Here is a 27,439-nt window from a genome sequence, read left to right as displayed (position 1 = left end):
ATTGGTTTGCAGTGCCTTGATAGTAAAAATACAAAAAGAACTACGGTACGCAAAACCTTCCTAAAGGAGAATGCTGCGCGTACTTCAATGTCAAAATTAATATCCATTTTAAAGCTATGATGTGGAGCAAGTATATCAAACTCAGGAAGTGTGTTCGACTAGAAAATCAGTGATAATCAACTGCATTTTTATTTTTCACTTATATGCTTCCGACTTGTTCTACATTTCCCGAGCTACTCGGATCTTTGTGACGACTTCAAGGCTTTGTGTCTACACGAGGATATAGAACGCGCATATTGATGATCCCTAATTGGATCAAAATGGTACTTTTTCGAACTGTTACTGGAATATTCGTCATCCGTGCAAGACTCAGCGTCGGAAAAGTTTGCGTCCGTATCGGAACTTTCGCAGCAATCTTCAACGAACTGAGAAACCATTGCCCGACCGTTTCCTTCATATGGGGCGTTCAAGCACTGGACATTGCCAAATTTCGGAACAGCTCCTGGCACTGTCATAAGTTTACCTCCTCTGCGTGTCACGTACAGGTCGTGTTCGTAATCGAAGTGGAGCTAGAAGAATAATGTGAAACAGTAAAAATAACACCATACAGAGGAAATTTTTGCACATTTACTAACGCTACAAAGGCGCGAATGGTATTTTATTTCCCGCTCGGGGAGCAACCGGCAGAAATCGATCCATCGTTGCCGTGTGACGATATCTTTAGGGAATCGGAAAAAGCCAACGTGCTTGGAGGGTTTCCTTTTGCAAAACGAAGCGGCACATCTCATGTTTTTTTCTGTTTTTTTATACACGTAATATTTGTAAATATTCGTCCTTTATAAAATTGATTGTGATCTTCTAGTTTGACAGCTTTTGATAGAAAAGTCGAGCACTTCTATACGGATGTGATAAAACATTAGGTGCGGCACAACCTACTGGTTGTTTTTGCTTCAAAACATTCGAAACTCACATGGAGTGGGAAATAAATATATATATATATATATATATATATATATATATATATATATATATATATATATATATATATATATATATATATATATATATATATATATATATATATATATATATATATATATATATATATATATATATATATATATAAATTTTTTTTTTTTGTTTCAGGTGGAGGGGAAATTTGCATCCAAACCCCTGAGGTGACCAACCTCAGGGAGTGTGGGGTTGGTTTGGTTTGAATCAGTGACCGGACCCACTAAAACCCCTCCAGTCTCCAGCCCATAATACTCCCCGGGACCACCGCTAGGTATTGCTTCGGGGAGCGGCTTTTGTGCTCTGTGCACCCTCTTGGTTCTATAGATCTCTTTGCTAACTTAGCTAACTAACCTGGAGACTGGCCGTTAGCTAACACTGGCGTGTCGGTGGTCAACCTGTCGCCTGTTTTGCAATTCTAAATTATACATATATATATATATATATATATATATATATATATATATATATATATATATATATATATATATATATATATATATATATATATATATATATATATATATATATATATATATATATATATATATATATATATATATATATATATATATATATATATATATATATATATATATATATATATATATATATATATATATATATATATTTGGCAGAGCTGTATGCCACCACGGGTCGGTATTTGGCGATTACCGTAGGCCACGGAAGTGCTAACTGCAAGAACGCAGTCCCGGACCATCAGCGAGAGCTAGCCTAGGTTGTGGTGAGACTCAGGCATTGGGCCGCCGAATTCTCACAAAAGCCACATTATCCGGAAGCAGCTCTGACGGAGCGAATAGTGCTGCTCCCACCACCCAAATGCACTAATTCGCCCATTGGGATTGATGCCAGTAAGTTCCCAATTACGGTAACTGGTCGCAACGCCATATGATAAGAGTTGGATTTCGTTTTCGTACCACGATTCTGGGCTGGCACCTGCGCCGAGCTCCCTTAGTAAGGTCGTGTGACAACGGCCTGAAACGGCGAGACAACAACCGGTGCAGGGGTCTCCGTCCCGTAAAACCTGGCAGGCCTTCCAGTACGTTCCAAATTCATTGCCCGGTGGGAACCGGGCAGGAGTGGGATCAGATGTCCTTTCCTGACTTGCGCCGGTCGGGGGTGTCATAGTTGCTCATAAGGCGCTATGGCAGCCGCCCCTAGCCATGGCCTCACTGCTTCGGCATAGACTACCATGGGACCAGATAGGCGACCACTCCAGTATGGATAAGGATAGCGGCTGGAAGGGGGACCCACTTAACAAAAATGAACAGTAAAAATGAAGATCAACAATTGGGCGCAGATGGGTTGAAAACCCCGTTTGCACGAGGAGGCATCCAGAGGTCTCCGCCGAGAAAGGCGGAGATGGATGCAGTAAAGGACGCCTGCGAAGACGGCAAAGGCAGTACGCCTACCGGATCGACGCAAGACATCGCAGTGGCAGGTCCACTGTTGATAAAGGCGGTCGGAAGACAGCGAGACACGCTACCGAAGGTAGTAGCGCTGTAGGAGCAGCTCGATGCCATAATCGAGTTTGCGAAAAGTCGCACCAACACGACGAAGTACCTGAAGCAGGCTCTCTACATGCTTCGGTCCTCCGTCGATGCTGCGAAGAAGGAGCACGCCGAGCTCAAGGCAAGAGCGGTGGCTGCAGAGAAGAATGCAACGGAGGTGACCGGAAGGGCGACGAAGTCGGTCCAAACGGACACCTGCATGTTTGCAGCGGTTTGCGCCTCCGGGTCAGCCGCAAAAAGAGCAAGGCAGTCTCCGGGGGAAGCCCCCGAGAACAGCAAGAAACGGTTGGTTGTGCTAAGCCCGCGAGATAGCACACCAACGGCCTCCAAGTCCGCCGAAAAGTCTGCCGAAGTGGCAGCTACGGGAAACCCTTGGGTTACCGTGGGAGGAAGGAAGCGCCAAAAAGACAGCAAGCGCAACGACGAGAAGGCGACAGATCGTCCAAAAATGGGAAAGGAGGCGCGAAGCAGGGGCGACGCCCTCATACTCAAGACGGAGGGGTCCAAGTACTCCGAAGTCTTGAAGAAAATGAGAGGCGAAACCCAGCTCAAGGATCTGGGAGCGGATGTGCGGACCATCCGTCGTTCTCGCACCGGCGAGATGATCCTTGAGCTCCGTAAGGATGCTAAAAACAAGGGCGCTGCCTACAAGACGGTAGCCGAGCAGGTCCTCGGGAAAGATGTGCAAATTCGGGCACTCACCTCAGAGGTGACTCTCCAGCTCAAAAACCTGGATGAAATCACCGAGAGGTGCGATATTGCACAGGCCCTCAAGGAGAAGTGCGGAGTGGAAGTAGCCACTGAGGTAATTCGCCTCCGAAAGGGTCCAGCGGGGACCCAGGTGGCTACTTTCCGGCTTGCATCGGCCGATGCAACTCTGGCCCTGAAGACAGCCAAACTTAAGGTTGGCTGGTCAGTATGTCCCCTGAGCATACTCCAGCAGCCGGACGTTTGCTTCAGGTGTTTCGAGGGAGGACACAAGTCCTGGACCTGCAAGGGGCCCGATAGGAGCCAGTTATGTAGGCGTTGTGGTGGTGCTGGGCATAAAGCTAAAGACTGCGGGGAGCCTCCCAAGTGCTTGGTATGTACTGGAAAACGGGACGCCAAGCACTTTATGGGAGGCCCACGGTGCCCAGCCGGTAAGGCGGCCACGAAACCACGGGCGTGAGGGTGACACAATTGAACCTGAACCATTGCTATGCGGCACAGCAGCTGCTATACCAAGCAGCGTCTGAGTCGCGGTCGGACATCGCAATCGTATCGGACCCCTACTGCATTCCTCCCGGAAACGGTAATTGGGTTGCAGATAAGTCCAGTACGGCGGCCATATGCACGACCAGCAAGTTCCCGGTTCAGGAGGTTGTGTCAACCTCAAATGAAGGATACGCGGTTGCCAAGGTGGACGGAGTGTTCTACTGCAGTTGTTATGCTCCGCCGCGTTGGTCTATCGAAAGGTTCACCCAGATGGTCGATTTGTTATCTATGGAGCTGACGGGACTAACACCCTTAGTAGTGGCGGGCGACTTCAACGCTTGGGCTGTTGAGTGGGGAAGCCGCCGCAAGAACCCGAGGGGTCAGATCTTGTTGGAAGCTTTGGCAAAGCTCAACCTAGATCTGGCCAACGTTGGAACCAAGTGTACATTCAGCAGAAATGGTGCGGAGTCGATCATCGACGTGACGTTCTCCAGCCCAGGACTGATCGTGAACTGGAGGGTAGACGATGGCTACACCTATAGTGACCACCAGTCGGTCTGCTATAGCGTAGTCCAGAACGTGAGGCGGCAGGCGACGGGTAGAGCCAATACTCCGACCGTCCGCGGGTGGAAGACATCGCATTTCGATGCCGAGGTATTTGCAGAAGCAATGAGAAGAGAGCGCGAGGGGGGCAGTTGGCTCCGCCCGAGTGCTGACCAATTAGTTGCCACATTATCGCGGGCGTGCGACGCCACCATGCCTAGGACCCGCCAACCTAGGAATGGTAAGTCACCGGTATACTGGTGGACCGACGCGATAGCGGACCTCCGTAGCGCGTGCCTCCGTGCAAGACGGATGTTGCAACGTGCACGTACCGATGCACAGAGGGTAGAGCGCCGTGTAGTATTCGGATCTGCAAGATCGGCGCTTAAAAGTGCGATAAAGGCGAGCAAAAGGGCCTGCTTCGATAGGCTATGCGCGAGTGCCAATACGAATCCGTGGGGCCACGCCTACAGAGTCGTAATGGCGAAGACCAAAGGCGTGTTGGCGCCTGCAGAGCGATCACCAGCGATGCTGGAGCGTATCATCGAGGGACTCTTTCCACGACACGAGCCAAATCCTTGGCCTCCGGTTGCTGAGTCTCACGTCCGACGTTCCAGTATCTCAGACACAGACCAGGGATGGTCGGCCAACCTGCCGGGCATCCAATCCGTGAGAGACGGCAGCCGTGCAGAGGTTGTGGAGGAGGTAAGGGTTACGAATGAGGAACTCATCGTGATCGCCAACTCCCTAAAGATGAGCAAGGTACCGGGACCGGATGGAATCCCGAACTTGGCCATCAGGACGGCCATGAAAGTGGCCCCCGATCTATCTCGAGCAGTCATGCAGAAGTGCCTGGATGACTGCCTCTTTCCGGACAGGTGGAAGCGACAGAGATTGGTGCTGTTGCCGAAGGCTGGGAAACCGCCAGGGGACCCATCGGCATACAGACCTATCTGTCTGCTGGACACTACGGGCAAGGTGCTTGAGAGGAATATCCTCAACAGACTGGTGAAGTACACAGAGGGTGTAAACGGTCTGGCAAGTAACCAGTTCGGCTTCCGGAAAGGTAGATCCACGCTGGATGCTATTCTCTCTGTCACCAAGACGGCAGAGGTAGCACTCCAGCGTAAGAGTTGGGGCATTCGCTATTGCGCAATCGTCACGCTTGACGTGAAGAATGCATCCAATAGCGCCAGTTGGGACTCCATAGCGCTCGCGCTTAGGAGCATCCACGTACCGGTGTCGTTGTACAAGATTTTGGAAAATTATTTCCAGAATCGGGTACTAGTTTACAACACGGAGGAGGGTCAGAAGTGCGTCCCAATCACCGCAGGGGTACCGCAAGGTTCCATCCTGGGCCGGTGTTGTGGAATGTCATGTATGACGGGGTGTTGAAACTAAAGTTCCCTGTAGGGGTTGTGATCGTCGGTTTCGCAGACGACATCACGCTAGAGGTCTACGGCGAGTCGATCGAAGAGGTCGAGTTGACGGCCGCGCACTGCATACGCAAGGTCGAAGACTGGATGCACTCTAGGAAACTGGAGTTAGCGCACCATAAAACGGAGGCTACGGTTGTGAACAACCGCAAATTAGAGCAACAGGCGGTGGTCAGAGTCGATGACTGCACCATTACCTCAAGGCGTTCCTTGAAGCTCTTGGGGGTTATGGTTGACGATAAGCTCACATTTAAGAGTCACGTCGACTATGCCTGTAAGAGGGCTTCAACGGCCGCTGCAGGACTATCTCGAATGATGTCCAATAGCTCAGCGGTATATGGCAGCAAGCGTAAACTTCTTGCCAGCGTGGTTTCGTCCATACTTAGGTATGGTGGGCCAGCGTGGTCCAAAGCGTTAGGTACCAACAGTCGTCGTCGAAAACTGGAAAGTACCTACAGGCTCATGTGCCTGAGGGTTGTGAGCGCGTACCGTACAGTGTCATACGACGCAATCTGCGTCCTGTCCGGCATGATGCCTATCAGCGTAGCCATTAAGGAGGACGTAGAATGCTTCGATCAACGTGACACAAGGGGTATACGAGGCACCAGAAGGTCATTCTCGATGATCAGATGACAGCAGGAATGGTCCAATTCCGCAAAGGGTAGATGGACGCATCGACTTATTCCGGACGTATCCGGATGGGTCGGGAGGCGCCATGGAGAAGTTAACTTCCACTTGACACAGATTCTGTCAGGTCATGGTTGCTTCAGGCAGTATCTACACAGATTCGGGCATGCGGGGTCCCCCATGTGTCCCGAGTGCGCGGATGCGGAAGAAACTGCTGAGCATGTCTTCTTCGTGTGCCCTCGTTTTGTGCATGCGCGGAGCGACATGATGGTAGTGAGCGGGCCAGACACCACTCCGGACAACCTAGTTCGGAGGATGTGTAAAGACCCAAACATTTGGAGGGCGGTTTGTACAGCCGCCTCTCAAATAGTTTTAGAATTGCAAAACAGGCGACAGGTTGACCACCGACACGCCAGTGTTAGCTAACGGCCAGTCTCCAGGTTAGTTAGCTAAGTTAGCAAAGAGATCTATAGAACCAAGAGGGTGCACAGAGCACAAAAGCCGCTCCCCGAAGCAATACCTAGCGGTGGTCCCGGGGAGTATTATGGGCTGGAGACTGGAGGGGTTTTAGTGGGTCCGGTCACTGATTCAAACCAACCCCACACTCCCTGAGGTTGGTCACCTCAGGGGTTTGGATGCAAATTTCCCCTCCACCTGAAACAAAAAAAAAAAAAAAAAAAAATATATATATATATATATATATATATATATATATATATATATATATATATATATATATATATATATATATATATATATATATATATATATATATATATATATATATATATATATATATATATATATATATATATATATATTGAGCTATTTGATTGGTGATTTTATCGGATTTAGATTAGGATTCATACTTGGACTTCGCTGGATTTATTCGGTCATCATACATTTTCGGTTGAATTCATATAAAATTTTTTAAGCTGTAAAGTCTAAACCAGATCAGAGAGCCGGTTCGAAGCCGGACCAAAGACTACATTCAAGATCAGACCAGAGATTCAGAACCGTTCAACCATTTTATGCTTTCGGATATTCGGAAACAACATCACAATTTCTCTTTACTCTTTAGCAATATTGTTTTGTATTGTTTCGACAGAATGAAAAAAAAATCTCTTCATAACTCAGCAACATTCACAAAGTAAAACCAATATCATTGCTGTCTTGGATTTCTCATTACAGCTTGAAAATGCAAACGCTCAATGTTTTTAATAAATAGAAATAAATAGATAAAAAGCATAAATTAATTCGATAGTCTTTTATACAGCCTTACGCAAAACCAAAAACTCACTCATTCTTGACTTTCACTCTATATCTCTCTCTTACTCAAATCTCTCAGTTATTCTTGCATTCCTTTTCATAGGTACAGTACTCGGTACTTGGACAGTAGAACAGTTTACCCGGGCAGGCCATCCGCGTCTTGATGAACTTCTTTGGACTGGCCTTGTAGCAGACATAGTAGTTGCGTCGTTCGGCCGGATCCGGCATCTTGCCGTTCCGCTTACACTTGGGTGCCTTTGGCACCGGTTTCGGCGTAGTGGTCGTTGTCGTCGTACTTGCGGTTGTTCTACCGGATGTCGTTTTGCCGGTCCCCTTCGTTCGTTTCTTGTAGCTCGTTGGTTTACGTTTCGGCTTGGTACGTCTTCGCTTGTTGTTGGCCGTAGTTGTCGTTACCATCATCGTCGGCGGAATGTACGGAGCGGTGATCGACGGCATGAAGCTGCTCATGGTAGGGTTGGTGATCAGCAGGGTGTTCGGGTTTGTGAAGCCAATGCTGCTACTCTTGGTCGGATTGGTAATGATACCTTGTGGAACCTCGTTACTGTCGGGTCCAGATTCGGTTGTCACCTTGTTGCGGCTGAGGATTTTGATGGCTTCTTTTTTGATGAGGTCGACGTACTTTTGAGCGGTCATGAGCTCTTGCTTAAGCTTAAGGCTCGCTTCGGTGGTCGGTTGGTGCTTGTGCTTGCTTGATGTTGTTATGCGGTTCGAACTGCTGGATTGTTGAGTTGCTGAGCCCGCTAGCCGAATTGCTTGGCAGGACTTGTAGGTGATGGTGTCACAGATGCGAGTTTCAGCGTTGAACGCCGTGAACGAGGGACATGTAAACGATTGGAATGCTCCGTTGTGTGGATTGCATACGTAGTACTTGGTACAGTCGGTCTTGTTTGGCTGTCTGGATCCGAGCGTACAGGTGAGCACGGAAATGCGTACTTCGTCCGGATTTGCGTCTAGCAAGGGAAGAATGCTGTCTTTGTAGTCGTTGTAGTTCAGCGTGACACCACCAACAGAAATTAGCTTCTTCATTTCGGCCTGCTCATCCGATTCCTCGTTCTTTTCGTTTGAGTTATCGTTAACGGTGGCCACAGTTTCGGGGAGTTCGGCCGAGTTGTCAGCTTCTTCCTCATCAGAGAGGGCAACTTCGTTAGACATTGAGTCTTCTCCCTCGTAGCCAAGAGAGTTTCGTAGTCGATTGTTGAGCTCCGCTTGGTTGTAGAAGGCGTTGCCGGGATACTGATAGCTAGGCTGGTAGTTGGGCATAGGATACGTCATTGTTGGTGGGTATGCGTACATTTGAATGTTAGGCAATGGTTGCTGCGTTTGGTATTGATTGCCGTAAGCATCCATTAGGGTCGCCTGGTAGTTGTAATACTTTGAGTCGTTTATTACCTGATCGCGTAGATTGTCGTAGATCGTAGCTTGACCTAGGGTATAAGGGTTCGTTATAGTGATACCAATCGGTTTGGAACTGAACTGAGTGGTACTGTTGGAAAGCGATGGAAACAGTTGTTGGTACATTACAGTATTGGTGCTAAGTTTGTCTGGTAGTCTAGTATAGTCTGGCGTTGGTGCACTTACAGTAACCGGAATGAAAATCGGTTTCACGTACATCTCTTCCATCTGAGGCTTATGGCTAGTCATCATTTGCTTTGAAATCTCTATTATACTACGTATCACGTCTTCTGACATCAGAGGAGCCTTCGCGTGGGTCTCCTCCGGTACTCGCTGTGGCACATTGAATAAGACCGACCCATCAGGGCGACTGGTAAACACCGGTTGATCGGCAAAGGGCGATTTGTCTCCGAATCCTCCGGTAGGATCTCCCTCCTGTTTGATTTGAGTAGCATATTTGTTCAGTTTCTTTTGCTGCGCTATAATACTCATTAGATGCTCGGGATGAATCTTACCGTCTGATGGCAGTGGATGTTTCCGCTTTGCTTTCACCGGTGCGTCACTGCTAGTCTTGTACGTATACTCCGCTAAAAAGGAGTTCAACAAGTTCGCCGATGGTTCGCTGCTTTCGTCGGAAGTCGGCAGTGAATGTTTTCTGTTGGCGATAGGCGTACTTTTAACTGTCGTCAGTTCCATCTCTACCATCTGTCCGTCCCCGCTAAATTCCTCCTCCCCATCGTCATCCCTATACGGTTCCGATGTCCGGTAGATAGTCGTCCGATTGTTTCCATCGCGATCCAATATAATATAGTAACCTTCTTTTTCACCGCTGGCGGCGGGATGATTCGAACCCTTGGTCGGTCCACCTTCGGAAACCTTTTCCGGTGTCGGTGGCACCGTTGTCGGTAGAACGGGTGGCCCGGTATACATAGCTGCCGGCAGATTGTTGATGCCGTACACGTTTTCACCACTTTCGTCTCCAACCTCGGCCGACAGGTTGCACTCCCAGTCCTCACCTGGAATGGCAGGGTAACGGGGAGTTACATTAGTACGAGTGTAATACGTTTTATCAAATAAATATTTACGTTTAAGATTTGAATGCTTTCTGCATTCTTTTGTTTTTTGAAATATTAAAAATTACTGGCATTTACAATCATGCATGTAATGGCAGATTGTTGTACAAACTTTGTATCTTGTGTTATTGAAATAAGGAAACTCGAAAAACGATAAGGAAACTCGAAATAGAAGTGATGTTCTGGTGAGAAACATTTGTTGGATTTACCTGCCCATTAGGGTGTCCCAAAAAAATCGATGTTGAAAAAGTCAAGGTGCTCAGCCCTAAATTGAAAGATAATGTTATTTATAGCATTTTTGTAGAACATTTCGACTTTCTAAAAAATCGTTTTCAGGTTGCCCAAACGTGATTTATGAAAAAATGACTTTTTTAAGCTACAAACCCACTCTTTTGCACTTTTTTCAAATCTGTCCGATTCCTACATTTTGCCATATATTTTTTTATTTTTGTGGGGTTGCTTTTGAATATTTTGCATGGTTCAGTTCAGCATTGCATTTAGTTTTTTGAATCCCAAAGCCCATTAAACAACACAGAAAAATTATTTTTTTTTATAATTTTTAGATAAAACCCTTCAAAACACAAATAAAAAAAATTTTGATCAAGAACTGAAATTTTCATTGTAAAGCGGGATTGACGACGAAAATTTACATGAAAAAATATACTCGATATCTTATCGGGGAGCTGTGATATTGGCATTTTTATATATGATGGAAAACTACGCATTTTAACAAATATGTTAAATAACTGTTTTATTTCGAGAGATAAAAAATAACAATGTTCAGAAAACAAATGCGTTTTTGGATGGCTAATAACTTAATAGAAAAATTCAATTGAATGAAGTGAAGACTGCTTACCGTGAATTCTTCTAGCCAGGTTAAACACAAGGTAAGAATATCACTGGTTCTTGATTCCTATTACACACCTTCACCTAACTCATAAACCGCACAGAAAACAATCAGTCTTGTAGGTTTCGGTACAAATATGAAAAATGGAATTTGGGAAAGCTAGAATTATTCAGACGAAAGATATGTATAGCGGATTGTCATCAAGGGGACAGTTTTACCAAATTTTATTGAAAGATTTTTTTCACCGTGAATTTTTTCTCTCATTTTTTCAGGTACAATGTGCCTGAGTTATAAAAAATGTGCGGATTTTTCTAGATTTTTTTTTAAATTGCATGATACATTTTACAACAGTTGCATAAACTAAAGTTGCCTTATTTAGAATTCGGTGCAATAAGTTAGTTCTATCTCGGAATTGGTTTCAGTTGGGAAACATGTTAAGTAGTAAAATAAACGGAACTTTCTTTGGAATTCGCACCATCATTTTATACACACCGGTTAGGCGTCGTACACAAATTACGTAACGCTAAAAACCTAGATTTCAAACCCCCTCTCCCCCTTATGTAACGATAAGTAACGTTCTATATGACCCCCCCCCTAAAATTACGTAACGGTGGACAACCTGTCCCCCCTCCAAATTTGCAATTTTGAGCAAACATCACAGTTACGTAACGATCTTAATAAATGCGTTACTTAATGCGTTACGTAATTTGTGTACGACGCCTTACATTGTTTTAATTTTTCACCATCTGAAAAGCAGTCCGTATCACCTTTCCAGTTTTCTTCCCTTTTCTCTTGATGGTTGCACAGCACTTTTTCATTGGGCAGAATTTGATAGCCTATGTGAAGAAACCCACCTTGTTGTCACAGTACCACTAAACTACCTCCTGGCAGTAGTGGAAGCTTGCTAATTCAAAATGTAACAGGACACTTATGAGCCTTAATAAACGGTAAAACTTGCTTTTTGAGGCTCTCTCGCTTGCGTGCAGATTTATTAGCGAAAATAAACTGGAACTTGATACTTCGTCGTCTATAAGCAAGCGTCTTTTATACTTTGTCAGAATCCTCTGGTACAATATTAGGTAATATTAAGGATGTTACGGATATCCAAAGGTAGAATATTCGCATGAAAATTGACATCCGCATTCGCATCCTCATCTGCACCTTACCATGCGGATGTTGAGAAAAAATATCGCTTAATAAAATATTGTAGAAATTTTTATTGGTGTATTTGCTGCTCGCTTAAATAACTTTTGCACTGGGGAGGGACATTGTCATGCGAAATAAGCAACATAAAACCCACAGGATGCTACAAATATCCGCATCTGTAAATGCGGAACATGGGCATCTACATCTACACCCGTAATCACACCGCATCTGCAGATGTCTGGAAAATCACATCCGTAACATCCCTGCTCAATTCCTTCTACCCTTACTAACACGCATAGAATCCTGAGTAAGAATCCCCAGGATATCGATTAACACGGTGACGGAATCGTGAAAGGAATCGCAAACACGATCCGGAGGATTCCCACTCACTATTCTTATTCAAGAATCATAGAGCCATATACAGGGCATTCCTGAGGATTCTTTTTCCAGGAATCCTATTCAAGGACGCTCACGATTCCAATGAGAGGAATCCTAGAGAATCTATGCGAATCATATGTGTTCGTCCGGGTAGTTTAGCTGCTAATCGTATGTTCCACTACTACGTTTTTTTCTGTATGGACTTCCTCACTGCGACCAGAATCGTTGATCTATTGTTAGATTTGCCCGGGTGTATGCTGTAGCCCGCACTTCTATTATTAGCAGTACCGCCATTGAGAAACGGCATGCTTATTATTATTTTTATCAGTGCTTGTGTGTAATGTACTACCCTTCCTTTTACACGCTTAATGTTCTCCTATACCGAGCCTCGTTCATTCTGTCAAATATCATCAATTATTATTCCCTGGAGAAGTTTCGTTGTGCGTCCTTCTGGCCAGTTTTATTGATAAGAGGGACTTATTTTTTGTTAAGAGAAAGTCACACAAAGGTATTATATTATTCAGCGTAAAGGAAGGGTAAGTGGTGGAGGAGCCTGAGAATAAACCCATGCTTAAATCCTTTTTGACATCGAATGACCTGATTCTACTGAGATTCAAACCCATGACCATCCGCTTGACAAACCGGACTCTGTAACCTTGCGGCTACGCAGCTACTCTACTACGCTTACTATGATCCTTCCGGGTCGCAGTCCACGGAAACACTTGAGCACATCACACACTCACTCAATCAGATAATAGTTTGTAAAATTGATATAACTTTACATATTTTCTGTATTCAGCAAATAATTTTACTGAATACTGCTATACTTTCTGCTGAACTGTTCGGTAAATTAAACTTTTACCGAATATTGGTAAAAAACTATCGGACCAACTATACTGCCGGTAACCGCAAGTCAGTCCCATCTGTAAAAATGTTAAAACGAGAAAACAGCTTCGAAAGATATTTCATTCACGCTCAGTTATCACTTATTTAAAATGAATTATTTTGACAATATTCATGCTAAAATATAGTTTGCATACTAGCCCGCACTAATTACGTTGTTAAAACCATTGATATAATTGATTTTATGATAAAAACCTTGAGTGTGACTGTTAGGAAGTGTATGTCCATGAGCACCTTTTAAGAAATGTCGACGTTGGAAAATCTCATGATGTTCGGAACCGATGAAAGCTTATCCGGTGAGGACTCGGATAAAGAAACTGAAGCCGGGACTGCAGTTGGTTCATCCGACAACAAATGTCAAGATGATCCAAATCCATTTGAGGTTCGAGCATCACTTTTGGAGATTTCTTGGAACGACTCCCTGGATTCTGATGGAAGTTTTTAGGATACTCAAGATTTTGCGGATAGATCCACGAAGAAGCGAACCAAGAAAAAAAAATGACTTGAATTCGTTTTAGCAGAAAATTGCTCCACATAAATTCATCACCAATTCAAAGTAAAAAATAATCCCAATAATTGATAATTATTACTAGATAACTTATTTTCATCTAAACGGTCGTATCGAACTCTCTTTTACTCCCCATTCATTTTACTCTTGTATTATGCATGTTTTTTTTGTAAATCGGGACTGACTTTCGGTTATTTTTCTTCTGGGACTGACTTGCGGTTACTTTGCCTAATGTGACAATTCGACTTGGTATTGATTTCCACTTTTGTTGAACAAACCACTATTTTTTATCGGTACATCTGAAAATATACTCAAAGCTAGGCCAAAATACGATGCTAACTCAAAATTGACAAAATTACAGATGGGACTGACTTGCGATTACCGGCAGTATAGAGCTGTCAAATTTTCTCTATTCATTGTTCTCCTTCTGGTTGTCAAGTCACATTCTCGGTTTCGTTTGTACATTAAAGCACAGACAAACACACGTACCACGAGATTTATTTCCGTGGATCAAAACAACGGTTATTTCAAATGAGTTACAGTTCAGCGGAATATTCCCACCGCAGCGGTAGTGGAGCTGATGTGCCTTTTCCTTTGAACTCAGTTGACAGTATTCGAGCACCGTGCTGCCAAAATTAGCACATAAGCTGAAAGTTTATCTTTTGCGGAATATGTCCAGTAGGTGTCGCACAAGTTAGTCGGAACCAAAATTTTCTTAGAATTTTGTAAGCAGTGGTACGTCTGTTTGTCTGTGATTGAAGTTCCCGTGAAAAAAAAATGAGGGACGTTTTCCAACAACTTCAGCAAGAAGATGATCGCATAGAACAAATTTTTCGCAGGTATATGATGATAGAATTTGTAAATAATTTACAGGGTGACAAAAAAGTCCGGTCACACAGGAAAATCTCAATATTTCAAAGAATAAGAAAAAAATCTGAATCTGGTTTTCATAGCTTTATTCAGTAACTCATAAAGATGCTTCACAGACGATATCTCGGAATTACATCACCTTTCTCTGATCGAACCAGCTTCAGACGAATCGGAAAGTCGTCGCAAGCGGCGCGCACGTGCTCCATCGGCATCTCGTCCCAGATTTTCGTGATAACTCGCTTGAATTGCTCCAAATTTGTTATTTTATAGTCGTTCAGCTTCGACATCATGTATCCCCTCCGGATTCAGATCCGGAGACGACGGAGGCCATTCATTCTTCGAAATGAAATTTTCCTCACACCACGCCTGAACAACCCCCAAAAAACTGTGACCGGACTTTTTTGTCACCGTGTAAATTCAACCAGCAACCGGCAGTATCATTGGCAACGCAGATTGTACTACAGAAAAACAACATTAGTCTAGGTAATTAAATGACATACTTCTATATGCCTAAAATAATCCGATATACACTAATCTGGAGCAAAATTATATGTTTGCAGTTTGTACCACTATGCAGTGGGACTGTAATGCGGGTACTTTCAATATGGGACAAAAACAACTTGGTATTTTTCCATGTTTTTCTATACAAAAGTATCAATTTTATTTTGACGTTGGACTAACGTCTATATCGAAGTTAGGCACCTGAATTTGAAAATCTAGTAATTCAACCGGGGAAAACCAGGGAAAAGTGGTCAGGTTTTGAGCGCTTATACATCAGTCATTTCTTTTCAGAATTTCGAGGTTTTGGCATCAACCGATCAGAAATTCTTTTACGGTTGAATTTATGTAACAAAAATAACCTATCGTTCGAGATACACTATTGAAAAATTGATAAATCACATCGATTGTCTAAATCATACCGAGCAACCAATCACCACCTCTCTTCACAAGCACAGTCGACACTAACGGATACAACCGATCTGACTTTGTAAACAGTCTCACAGCTTTCAACCAATAACGAGCTCGCTTTCGGTAGCTGCAACAGGCGTTTCAACACCGTTTTAAAATGCTTCTTTTATCATTACCACTGAACAGATTCTAAACACCAATGGCTTGATTGATAGGGGAAATATTGCGCAAGATTGACATATAATAATTTAAATATGTTTTCGATACTAAACTAGTTAAAAGTTGTGTTAAAAGTCGTGCACATTCAACCAATCACAAGCTCGCTTCTTGTTTGCTCGCGGATGGATTTTTGCTTTGGGCTATATAATAGCCTGTGTCGTCTCATAGCAGTCATCAGTTAACAAGTGAAAGGCCACCAGGCCGGTCTTGTATAATCAGCAGCGGTGGCTGATTCCAGCGGCCAAACTGAGCTGCAGCCTAACCAGATCGGTGGTATCAGGCAGCAGCGGCGGAGGTAGTGGGAAGCTGCATTTCTTCATTCAGTTCGGTTCTCCTTCGATCTGAGTTGGGTGAAAACAGCCAGAAACTGCACGAGCCAGCACCGCCACTAGGAAAGCTACCGCCATTTAGTGTGTGTGCAGTGTGCACATATAGCGTATGTGCATCTGTATTGCTATGACATTTGCGATGATAGGGATGGCGCTGTTGCGTGTGTATGGCTAGCTATAGCGTGTGTAAGACACTAGCATGTGTAGCATATTATGGCTATTGCGTGTATATCTTCAGCGTGTGTACGGATAGTTATAGCTTGTGTGTGGATAGCTGCTGCGTGTGTAATGATTAGTTATAGCGTATGTATGGATAGTAATAGCACATGGTTGGATAGCTTATGCGTGTGTATAGATAGTTGTATCGAATGTATGGAAAGGAATAGCGTGTGTATGGATAGCTATAGCTACAGCGTGTGTATGAATAGTTTTAATGCGTGTTTAGATAGTTATAGCATGTGTGTGAATAACTATAGCGGGAGTTTATCGAAGATTATTATTGTCATTGAAAATATTAAAACGTCTTAACGAACACAGTTGTGAATTTGATTTTACAGCATCGATTTTAACTTCTTCAGCCAGTCTTTATTCATCGAGGAAAAATTACTACCTATGAATGATCAACACTTATTTACTAGAAATTTGATTTAGATCAAAACGGGTTCTTTTGTGTATCATAAATTATTGGTAAAAAGAGTTGCAAGTTTTCTCAATGAGCATTCATTAAATTTTCGTTTTTGTTTCTCGGTGCGCGGTTTTGATTTTGTTTCTCGCACACAGAGAAAGAAACAAACTTGTCGCTATCGTGAAAAATAACAAAACAATTAGAAATGCTCTAAATCACAACTGAAGAAGTTAAGATATTTTCCTGTCACTCGCCCAAACCTTGATAACAACTACCGAAAAACGTGTGATTGAGCTCTTGCTATATTGAGTTATTGAACCAAACGTTTTTTTTTTCAAATACATGAAGTTATATGCTGGGCTGGAACTAACCTAGCATGAGTTTTATCGATTAAATGTCAAACAATTTTCAAATTTAAAATTTTCGGTTGAATCGTTCTGGGCTCCAATTTCAGATAGTTTCGTAAAGTTTGCTTTTTGCTTAGATAGGAAAATTTTACCAATTCGCTCAATTAAATGATTGTCTTGGTAGTGCAGCAAACAAAGGGTTGATTCGAATATGTATGAAATGACAGCGATTAAATAAAAGATATCCATTCTTTTAGTATATATTATTATTTATAACGTTTTAACGTCTCAGCATCCAGAAATGCACTGTTAGATAAAATTGCAGCAAATACTACACGCAAAAGTTGGATGGTGCGGAACCAGTACAAAATTGTGCGTTTTTAGCGCAATTGTTGATGTAATTTGGAACCAGTACAATCATTGCGTGTTAGGCATAACGCAATTAATGCTCTAGTGTTTCTCCAATGTATTTGGCAGCTCCAAACTACTACACTTAAACAGTTTCAACTGGTATCAAGCAGCATTGCAAAGCGAGCGAGAAGCAAAACCTTTCTCCTCCTTTCTGCTTGAAGACGAGACATATGTTTCGCTTTTCAAGTGTTTTGCACACACGCTTTCAAGATACTTTTTCTTCTTCATGCATTCCTCTGAGTAGTAGCAAGCACGCACCGACAGTATGAGTGAGACTAACAACACTGGTATCAAGTATGTAGGTACAGCACGGGTGTCTCGCTCATTTCTCGTATATGATACATATTTTGATTTCATTCTATGTCAATGTATTCGCAGTACAACTGTTGCGTTATGCGTTTCACACATTTATTGTGCGATTTCTGTGCAACATTTGTGCGAATCGGGAAGACACAATGATTGTACAAGACTTCAACTTTTGCGTGTAGAGTTGCAATTCTCTCTATTATTTGTTTTAATGGAATATAAGAATACCGTAGTCCAACGTCATGCGGTCGTGTCTTGAATACCACCCTCCTACTTTTTTTCCAGAAAATATGATAACAATTAAGTTGATTCCCGATGATAACTCAAAAGTGACCAAAATCAGTATGGGACAGTTATGCGGGTACCGGCAGTATACCTAAGGTACCTAAAAAAAGCAACACTAGTGAACTGTTTGAATAAACTTAACAACAGGGGGTTTAAATTTAGTAAAATACCTGCTTTTCATTATACTAATCGATGATCGACCTTTCAGTACGCACTATGAATTTTTTCTTAAATCTCTTTGTATTTTCTTTGAATTTGAATTGAAAAATTTGATTTTTAAATTAATGCTGCTGGCCTGTGGAAATATAGCCCTGGTTCGCGTGTTATGACAGGGATGCCAAATGTGAAGACATGTCCTAATTTCGAAAACTATAGAGTTGATGTAAAGAAGTGGAAGCCTAATAGTCGATTGATTAACCGCACCCGTTTTAATGTGTTCACTAGGATTTTCTCTAACTTTCATCGGGGACCGTGTTTACAAATTTCGTATGTGTAGAGACATTTTTTATGAAGTGTGAAGACATTTGAATAATGATCTGGCATCCCTGTGTCATGATTTCTTGATGGCAGGGTTTTTCTTAAAATCACTTACAGTTGTTAAAAATTTAAAATCAATTTTTTCAATAGTTCTGCTGTTTATATTAGAAAAAAATCAGTGGAATATGTAGTTCTTTGACATTTCTTATGAAACAAAAAATAATATACATACCCCTAAAACACTCTATTTTCAGAAAACGTTTAACGGTTTCAACGAATAGAAAATTTCTCTCGTCAAGATTCAACCACAGAAAAAATTCTTTCGAAATAAGTTCGTTTCTTCCCGGAGTCAAGATGAAAATATTGAGGAATTTGCTACTTTTTTGAATATCCGGCATCATTCAGAAAAATCAGGACAAATGCTAAAATATGAAAAATAAATCAGGACGCTCCAAATGTGTCTCAAAATCAGACATGTCCTGCTAAATCAGGACGGATGGTATCCCTAAACATTAAGATATCAGAGTCTAAAATCTAACTATTTTCTATAACGGCCACACAAACATGTGAGTATTTAGCTCTTGCTTCGGTTATGCAGAAATAAACTTACATCTAATCCTCAAAACAAATGAATGTTTAATTGCTGCTTTTGTAGCATTTGGCAAAACATTTCATTTTCAACATACCATATTTTTTTATGTTTTAAATGAAAATATTCGCTGAACGAAACTGGGTACAAACATAGATTAGGAAAAACTAAACCAAGTTTTTAAAAATCGAATTGAAAGGGCTGCAATTAATTTATTCTTATAATAAAAATCACAAATTAAAATTTTCATAGATGCGTGTTCAAGCATTATTAGCACAGCAAAAAAAATCTCCCAGATGAGAACTTTTGAATTTATTTTCAGTTTCACTTAAAAAGCTGTGAATGAGCGTAGAGATAACCAAAATTATCAACGTTGATCGCTTGAAGTTTTGTTTAATGATGGGTCAAAAAATCAACCTCTAAAATCAAACATTTTCATATTTTATTTGTTTCATGTTATAAGTTTAGTAATAAAAATGTTTGTTGAATTTTCATTCAGAATTATATTTTTCCTTTACCAGGAAAAAAACACTATAAAAGAATTTTAGAACCAATTTTTTCCACGATAGCTTCCGATTGTTACGATATCAACAATAAAGTTTCGACAAAAAATAGTATTTCTAAAGTGAAAATGCAGAAATGAAGCTGAGTAATTATGGTTTAATTTATTTGTCAAGTCTCTCTTCACTGACAGAATCCAGTTTTTATACCTCTAAACTACTCTTATCACTCATCAACTGGACTTCACGATTGGCACAAACTCTAAAGATCTATCTATTGGCTAACCGTATTTAACAGTTGAGCGTTTTCATGCCAAATGACCTATCGTCGAATATTGGCCCTGTTTTAATTGTGACGAAATTTTGTACAGGTACTTGGCCTAGCCAATTGAGTATTTTCCGCGGGTGGACAAATTTATCAGACAGTAATTTCCTCAAACTTAAATTTTAATTCTCTAGGTTTAATTATAAATAAACACTAAATTTTAATAAAAAAAAGGATTGAATTTCTTTCCATTTTTTCGCAAGATGGAGCAATGAAATTTTTTTTATTGAGGGTCAAGCTTATGAAAATTTTAATTTAAACATTTCACAAAAGAATTGTTTTCTAATGTTTTTTTTTTTTGAGATAAACATTTAAAATAAAAAAACTATGACTCCTTGAATGCTTCCGTTTTCATGTTATTTTGAGTTTAAGTTTGAAAAATTAAAAAATGAACACTAAATTTTTTATTAGTAGAAAAAAATGTGTTTTCTCTCAAAATCCATTTTTTGTTTAAGGTTAACATTTAAAATTTTTGCTAAAAAGTTCAGGTCGTACAAATATAGGACAAACTTTTTAAAATTAAGTTTTACGGAATTTCAGCTTCAAAAAATATCAAATTCCAATAACGCAATATGATTCCAATAGTAATTTCGAATCATAAAGCTCTTGACGACCAATTCCCCAAATGTACCCGTGATTCACAAATAACGTGTGAGTGTGTGGGTGTGTGGGTGTGTGTGTGTGTGTGTGTGTGTGTGTGTGTGTGTGTGTGTATGTGTGTGTGTGTGTGTGTATGTGCAGATTTCATTGTAATCGGATTTTTAGTTTCGAGGTTAAATAGTAAAAATCATGAAACATTATCTCGAAAACTACACAACCGATTTGAACAAAATTGGTCTCAAAAGAACGAGCTACCTGTAAAACCCTCAAGTTTTGAATTTTATAAAGATTGAATTTGTTGTTCAAAAGTTATGAAAAGAAACGTGTTCTGAAGACTGTTTAATCTCACTCATGTTTCTCAGAGATGGCTGAACCGATTTTCATAAAATCAGTGTCAAATGGAAGGTCTAGTTGCCTCATAAGACCCTATTGATTTGTTTTGCAATCGGACTATTACTTTGCCTGTTATGTTTAAAAATGTGAAATCCAGCTATGCGAAGGAACATATTCGATGACTACTTGGACTCACTCACTTTTCTCAGAGATGGTTAACCCGATTTCCACAAAATTAGTGTCAAATGAATGGTCTAGCTGCCTCAGAAGACCCTATTGAATTTTACTGTAATCGAACTGTAACTTCATCTGTAATGTACCGACTTGTGAAAATCTCGAAACTTCATTATCTCAGAAACTACACAACCGATTTGATCAATATTGATATCAGATAAGCGGGCTAGTTAAGGGTTAACTGATGAAATCTGATTGAACACGTGGTTTCAAAGTTTGGCTGCCCTATACGTTCCCATTTCATTTGATTATAATCGAACTTAAGCAACTGTTATGTATTAAATTGTTAACAATACAACGAAAGTCTATTATCTCAAAGAGTACATGACTTATTTGAACATAACTAGTGTCATACGAACGAGTCATCTCTCAAACTTACAAATAACAAACTTCATAACAATTTGATATGTGGGTCAAAAGTTATGGAAAGAAAAGAAATTCGAAGACTATTTAAAACTAAACCTGCTTTGATCGATATATGTGACCTTAACATAATTTAAGTGTGGTATCGTACTATTTGAACGTTTCAAATTCATTGATTCCTTGCGATGTGTTTAAAGTCTGCAAATGCTTAACCAATCGGCCATAGGATATGATCAAAGTCAAATAACAACTCGTTTGAAATGATTGGTTTTAATCGAAATGACAACATCCTCGACTGTTGGCTTGTGTACATCGCTTTAACTCTAAATATATTTATATTGAGTGGTATTCGGTCATTTTCAGCAGATTTTCTGGCATCAATCTGACACCGGAAATACCCATATTGGGAGGTATTAAGTTATTTAGGTTGTTTTCCAGAAACTAACAGTTTTTTTTTTATTCTCGCTTATTTTCCGTCGGTCTAGTTTCGCCACTGTTGTGACCAATCACCGACGCCCAGGGAGGCGACTCCACACCCAGGACCCTAACTCACGACCCGTTTATTAACGGACCGGCGCCAACGGCTTTACTTCCTCATGCGATGGAAGGCGTGATCCCAGAGATTTTTCGCCTCAGAAAATCTCCCGGTGTCGGCTAGGATTGAATCTAGACCAGTTGGGTTGGTTGTGAGTGGATCACGCCACCTCACAACCATCGACACCTATGTCGGCGGTGGGATTCGAACCCAGGCGTCGAGCGTGGTTGGCGGAGACGTTACCAACCACACTAGGCCCCCGCTCCAGAAACTAACAGTGGTCGTCTTTAAACTCAAAATGGTGTCAAGGGTCAATGTTTGGTTTCTATGCATCATCTCGATTACGGAAATATCCATATTGAGTATTATTCGGCCATTTTCGGCTGTTTCCTATAAGTTGCCATTTAGCGATTCAAAATGGTGCCTGAGGTCGATTGTTAGCTCATTGCATCATTCTGGTTCCAGAGATACTCATATTGGATAGTATTTTAGGCTGTTTTTCACAAACCGGTAGTCGCCATCTTGTATTTCAAAATGGTATTTAGGATACTGGTTAAAGAAAAACTAATATTGGGTGATATTTGGTCACTTTGGACTGTTTTTCAGAAGCCGAAAGTCGTCATTTTGGACTTTAAAATTGCCTGTGAAATCAATTTCTGTCATCTGAGCGTAATTCTGGTTCCGAAAACATTCATATTGAATGGTATTTGGTCATTTCCGGCTGTTTGCCAGACACCGGAAGTCACCATCTTTAAATTCAAGACTGTGTCTGTGATAAATTTTCAGCTTCTGTGCATCTTTCTGGTTCCAGAAATACTAATATTTAATGGGAATCGTCCATTTCAGGCTGTTTTCCAGAAACCGGAAGTTGCCATCTTACAATTCAAAATGTTGTCTGAAGTCGATTTGTGGCTCCAGTGCATCATTACGGTTCCGGAAATACCCATATTGGGTGGTATTTGATCGTTTGCGCTGTTTTTCCGACACCGGAAGTCGCCATTTTGGATTTCATAATGGCATTTGAAGACAATTTCTGGATTTTGAACGGCATACTGGTTAAAGAAAAACTCATATTGGATGGTATTTGGTCATTTTCTGCTGTTTTCAGAAACCGGAAGTCGCCATCTTAGAATTTAGAATGCTATCTGTGGTCGATTTTACCTCCTGTGTATTATTCTAGATCCGGATATTATTATATTGGGTGGAAATCGGCCATTTTTGGCTGTTTTCCAGAAACCGAAAATTGCCATCTTACAATCCAAAATGTTGTCTGAGGTCGATTATGGAGCATATCTGTTACCACTAAAAACATTCACCTGCCAATATGGTTCCATTTAGTTGATTAGTTCGCGAGATGTGCAGAAATTTGTGAAGAAACATGTACTTCCAGAAGAGGGAGGGGCGTAAACCATTATGGACATATTTGTTACCTCTAAAAACGTTCACATACCAAATTTGGTTGTATTTTCTTGATTGGTTCTTGAGCTGTGCGAAATTTGTGTTTCATTTTCATGGGATGCCTCCCTTATAGAAGAGGGAGTCGGGTGTCAAACCATTATGTACATATTTGTTACCACTAAAAACATTTACCTGCCAAATTTTGTTCCATTTGGTTGGTTAGTTCTCGAGATGTGCACAAATTTGTGTTTCATCCAACTATTATGGACATATTAGTTACCCCTTGAAACATCCACATGCCAAATTTGGTTTCATTTGCTTGGTTTGTTCTTGAGTTGTGCAGAAATTTATGTTTCATTTGTATGGGACTCCTCCCTTCCAGAAGAGGGCATTTTTATATGTATAGATTACAACATCAATATTTTAGAACCTAAAGATTGAATATACATTTATTGGATTGAAGCGTTCATGTAAATCTTTTTTTACATATAAAAGTTTGAATGAGAAAGGCTGGGTCTGACCGCTAGGTGGATTAATTTAGGTTTTGTATGTTATTCGTGGCTTTCCAACAACAAGCATAGAGGCATAGAAATGTATCATCATTATAGTACAATTCATCCTTTGACAACAAAAAGATTGGATGAATAATTCAAAATTTATCTCCGTCCGTTTATTTACGCAAACCGTGGAAATAAAAGCTTCTGCATGTAAACATAGCCGATACAATGACTCGTGGAGAATGGGTTCAACAACGGCTATTTTCACGAGATATTAGCATTCTCTAACGTAATCCGCTCTAAATTTTGGTTGACATAAAATTTGTTTCCGGTTCTCGAACTCGATCTTGCTGATAGGTTTTAAGGCATCCGAGACTAAGAATGTTTTATTACTTCAAATTCGTTGTTCTTGAAATGATAAAAATATAACTTGGTCTGGTCTGTAGGTCCAATATTAAAAAAATCTAGCTTAATCAAAAATTTTAGTAGAATTATATTCGAAACATTTTGAACGTCCTAGTACATACATATTATTGTTTAAAATTTTAGTGATTAAAGAGCATCGAATATGTACGGGAATTTTATTAGACTTAACCTTAAAGCAGAAATTGCAGTAAAAGTCGTTCGCGATGTTGACGGGTGAACCGTGTTGCGCAACATAGTTTAATTGTAGCACAGTCATAAATCTAATTATACTGTGCTCACGGATTTGCGTTAGTCAACCGTAGATCCGCAATAATCTACTCATCAACACGACGGTCGGCTCTATATTACCCTCATTACTACCGGTACCAACCTAATGCGAGTAACTGTCTTTTATCATTTTTCTCTCGCTTGATTAGAGAGCATTGCATAAAATCAATTGAAATAATTAAATAATTACTAAGGCACTTTGGTTTCACTTTCTTCTTACAAAGTCGGTAGCACTCAGACTATTACTTAGTAGAGAGAGAAAAAAAGAGGCCCCTATTCAGCGAAATTAACAACATTCGAGAGAATTTCTCCTAAAGCATTTCAACTCACCAGGTACAACACAGTTTTTAATTTGTGGATCGTAGATTAAACCTTTTTCGCACTGCCGGGGCACCCAGACGGGTGTCGCCGAGGGTAGCAGCACACAGCGAAAGTACTGATCACAGCGGGTCGCGTGAGGACGAGTGTGTTCCGTGCAGCGTTCTGCCCGTACCGTCGTTGCTGTCAGTCCAATAACACTCACTAACTTAAGTAGTAGTAGCAGTTTCATTTTACTGCGCATTTTCCGTTTTTTTACGAATTTTAATATTCCAATCACTCCAGTCTTAATCCCAATTTGTGCCGTTGTTCGATCGATTCGATTCACTCTCCATTCAGTGACCTTTCCCACATTGCACTTCTGAATTCAATTCTGGGCAACTGGATCTTACGGCGAATTTTCCGTTGCTTTTTATTTGTTCACTTTTTTTTCTACTGCACTGCACCTGCAGTTAAATGCGTAAGAATGTTGCTTTTTACTGAGCAAAAATCCGTTACGAAAAGCACCGCCACTGTACGCAATAAAGAATCGATCCCACACACGCTCGCGTTCGTAAAATATTGATCGACCGCCCGAGAGTTCAGATTGATCGGCCAGCAGCACCAGAAGGCCTTCTGGTGCGCATCGAGTTCGAAATGGAAATGAGCAGACCGCTGAGCGCTGATTTCGGAAATGGTCTGCTGGAGCACTTCAGGTGCTCCATGACAGTGGATAGAAGGGATGGGAGTATGGTTAGCAGGCAGATTTTGCCCGTCTTGCCTATCTCAATAGATTCGAAAGCGCCGCAGGCTGGGGAGTGACGGTTGTTTACGTTGGGAATTAGCGCGCGCGCGGTGGCAATTTGAGCGTTCTATATCAGTGTAATGGAGAGGGAGAGAGATGATAATCGTCTTCAGGTGAAGTGATCGATCGATAGCTACTGTGGGTCTTTGTAAAGGTGGTAAACTTAAGAACTCCATTTAATGCCTAAATTGCTAAATTAAACATTCTAGCAATACTGTTACCCCATTATTATATAGTTAAGTGCTTGGGTGGAGCGATAAGAATGCTTGACAGAGTTATTTATCGAAGCTCCTTGACTCTATTATTGGTTGATTTTTTTCCGGTGCAATTAGGAGTACAGCAAATCTGTGGTGGACTATCTAACTATTTGTTAGCGGTTTTAAACATCTCGTAAAGGTTTTTTTTGTATTTAGTCTGTATAAAGATTTGAATTTACAACCCCAAACAATTATGCATTTTATTAGATGATTAGAGAATCATCTACGTGAATGATTGTATATATAATTTAGGCTGAATTTTCACTGCTCACAATAGTAGTTTCTTGAGAATTCAGCCAATAACTATGAACTTTGACCGCATAAAAAATATACCGCATCTCGACGGGATCGATGATTATTGTCTTTACATTGTTGAATATTGATTTTTAACTTTTGATTTTCGACTTTTGATTTTTGACTTTTGACTTACAACTCTTGGCTTTACTATTATTAGTTATGTTCTTTAATTTTAAATTTTCGATTTCCAAATTTCTCTATGATTTCGATATTCTACTTTTATTTTTAACTGTCAATTTTTAATTTTCAATTTCCATCAACCATTTCCTATTCTCTCATATTTCTTTTCTCTTCTCTCTTTACTCTTTTTTCTTCTCTCCTTTCTCCTTTCTCCTCTCATTTCTCATTTTCTCTTTTCTTTTTTTCCTCTCTCTTTTCTCTTTTTTCTTCTCTCTTTTCTCTTCTCTCTTCTCTCGTCGCTCTTCTCTCTTCTCTCTTCTCTCTTCTCTCTTCTCTCTTCTCTCTTCTCTTTTCTCTCTTCTCTCTTCTCTCTTCTCTCTTCTCTCTTCTCTCTTCTCTTCTCTCTTCTCTCTTCTCTCTTCTCTCTTCTCTCTTCTCTCTTCTCTCTTCTCTCTTCTCTCTTCTCTCTTCTCTCTTCTCTCTTCTCGCTTCTCTCTTCTCTCTTCTCTCTTCTCTCTTCTTTCTTCTCTCTTCTCGCTTCTCTCTTCTCTCTTCTCTCTGTTCTCTTCTCTCTTTTCCCTTCTCTCTTCTCTCTCCTTATTTATTTCTTATCTCTTCTGAATTCTATCTTTATTATCTACTTTTTATTCTTTGATCTCTTCTCTATTCTATATTCTCTATTCTCTATTCTTTATTCTCTATTCTTTATTCTTTATTCTCTATTCTCTATTCTCTATTCTCTATTCTCTATTCTCTATTCTCTATTCTCTATTCTCTATTCTCTATTCTCTATTCTCTATTCTCTATACAATTTTGTCTATTCTCTATTCACTATTCTCTATTCTCTATCCTCTATTATCTATTCTCTGTTCATTGTCTCTTCTCTCTTCTCTATTCTCTATTCTCTATTCGCTATTCTCTATTCACTAATCTCTATT

At 40.9% G+C, this 27,439-nt stretch overlaps 2 protein-coding genes across 3 annotated transcripts; both read right to left on the bottom strand.

Moving 5' to 3' along the window:
• Positions 1-155: 155 nt before the first annotated feature.
• On the bottom strand, positions 156-883 carry LOC129730591 (uncharacterized). Its single transcript, XM_055690041.1, has 2 exons — positions 636-883; positions 156-569 (listed from the first exon to the last, which is right to left on the bottom strand). Exons 1-2 carry the CDS (start codon positions 786-788, stop codon positions 234-236), a joined length of 489 nt encoding a protein of 162 aa, XP_055546016.1. The 5' UTR covers positions 789-883; the 3' UTR covers positions 156-233.
• A 6,523-nt stretch (positions 884-7,406) lies between these two features.
• LOC129732312 (uncharacterized) lies at positions 7,407-25,668 on the bottom strand. Of its 2 annotated transcripts, XM_055693110.1 has the most exons (3): positions 25,056-25,668; positions 9,841-10,041; positions 7,407-9,057 (listed from the first exon to the last, which is right to left on the bottom strand). In XM_055693110.1, the coding sequence occupies exons 1-3, from the start codon at positions 25,285-25,287 to the stop codon at positions 7,688-7,690; spliced, it is 1,803 nt and encodes a 600-aa protein (XP_055549085.1). In that variant the 5' UTR covers positions 25,288-25,668; the 3' UTR covers positions 7,407-7,687. The 2 variants fall into 2 exon arrangements, with proteins under 2 accessions (XP_055549085.1, XP_055549084.1); XM_055693109.1 differs by having other exon boundaries at positions 7,407-10,041.
• Between the last annotated feature and the right edge of the window lie 1,771 nt (positions 25,669-27,439).

This window comes from Wyeomyia smithii, chromosome 3 (genome assembly GCF_029784165.1).
Source record: "Wyeomyia smithii strain HCP4-BCI-WySm-NY-G18 chromosome 3, ASM2978416v1, whole genome shotgun sequence".
NCBI lineage: Eukaryota > Metazoa > Arthropoda > Insecta > Diptera > Culicidae > Wyeomyia > Wyeomyia smithii.
The sequence above is the reverse complement of the archived record's forward strand: the minus strand, read 5'-3'. Positions and strand labels throughout refer to the sequence as shown.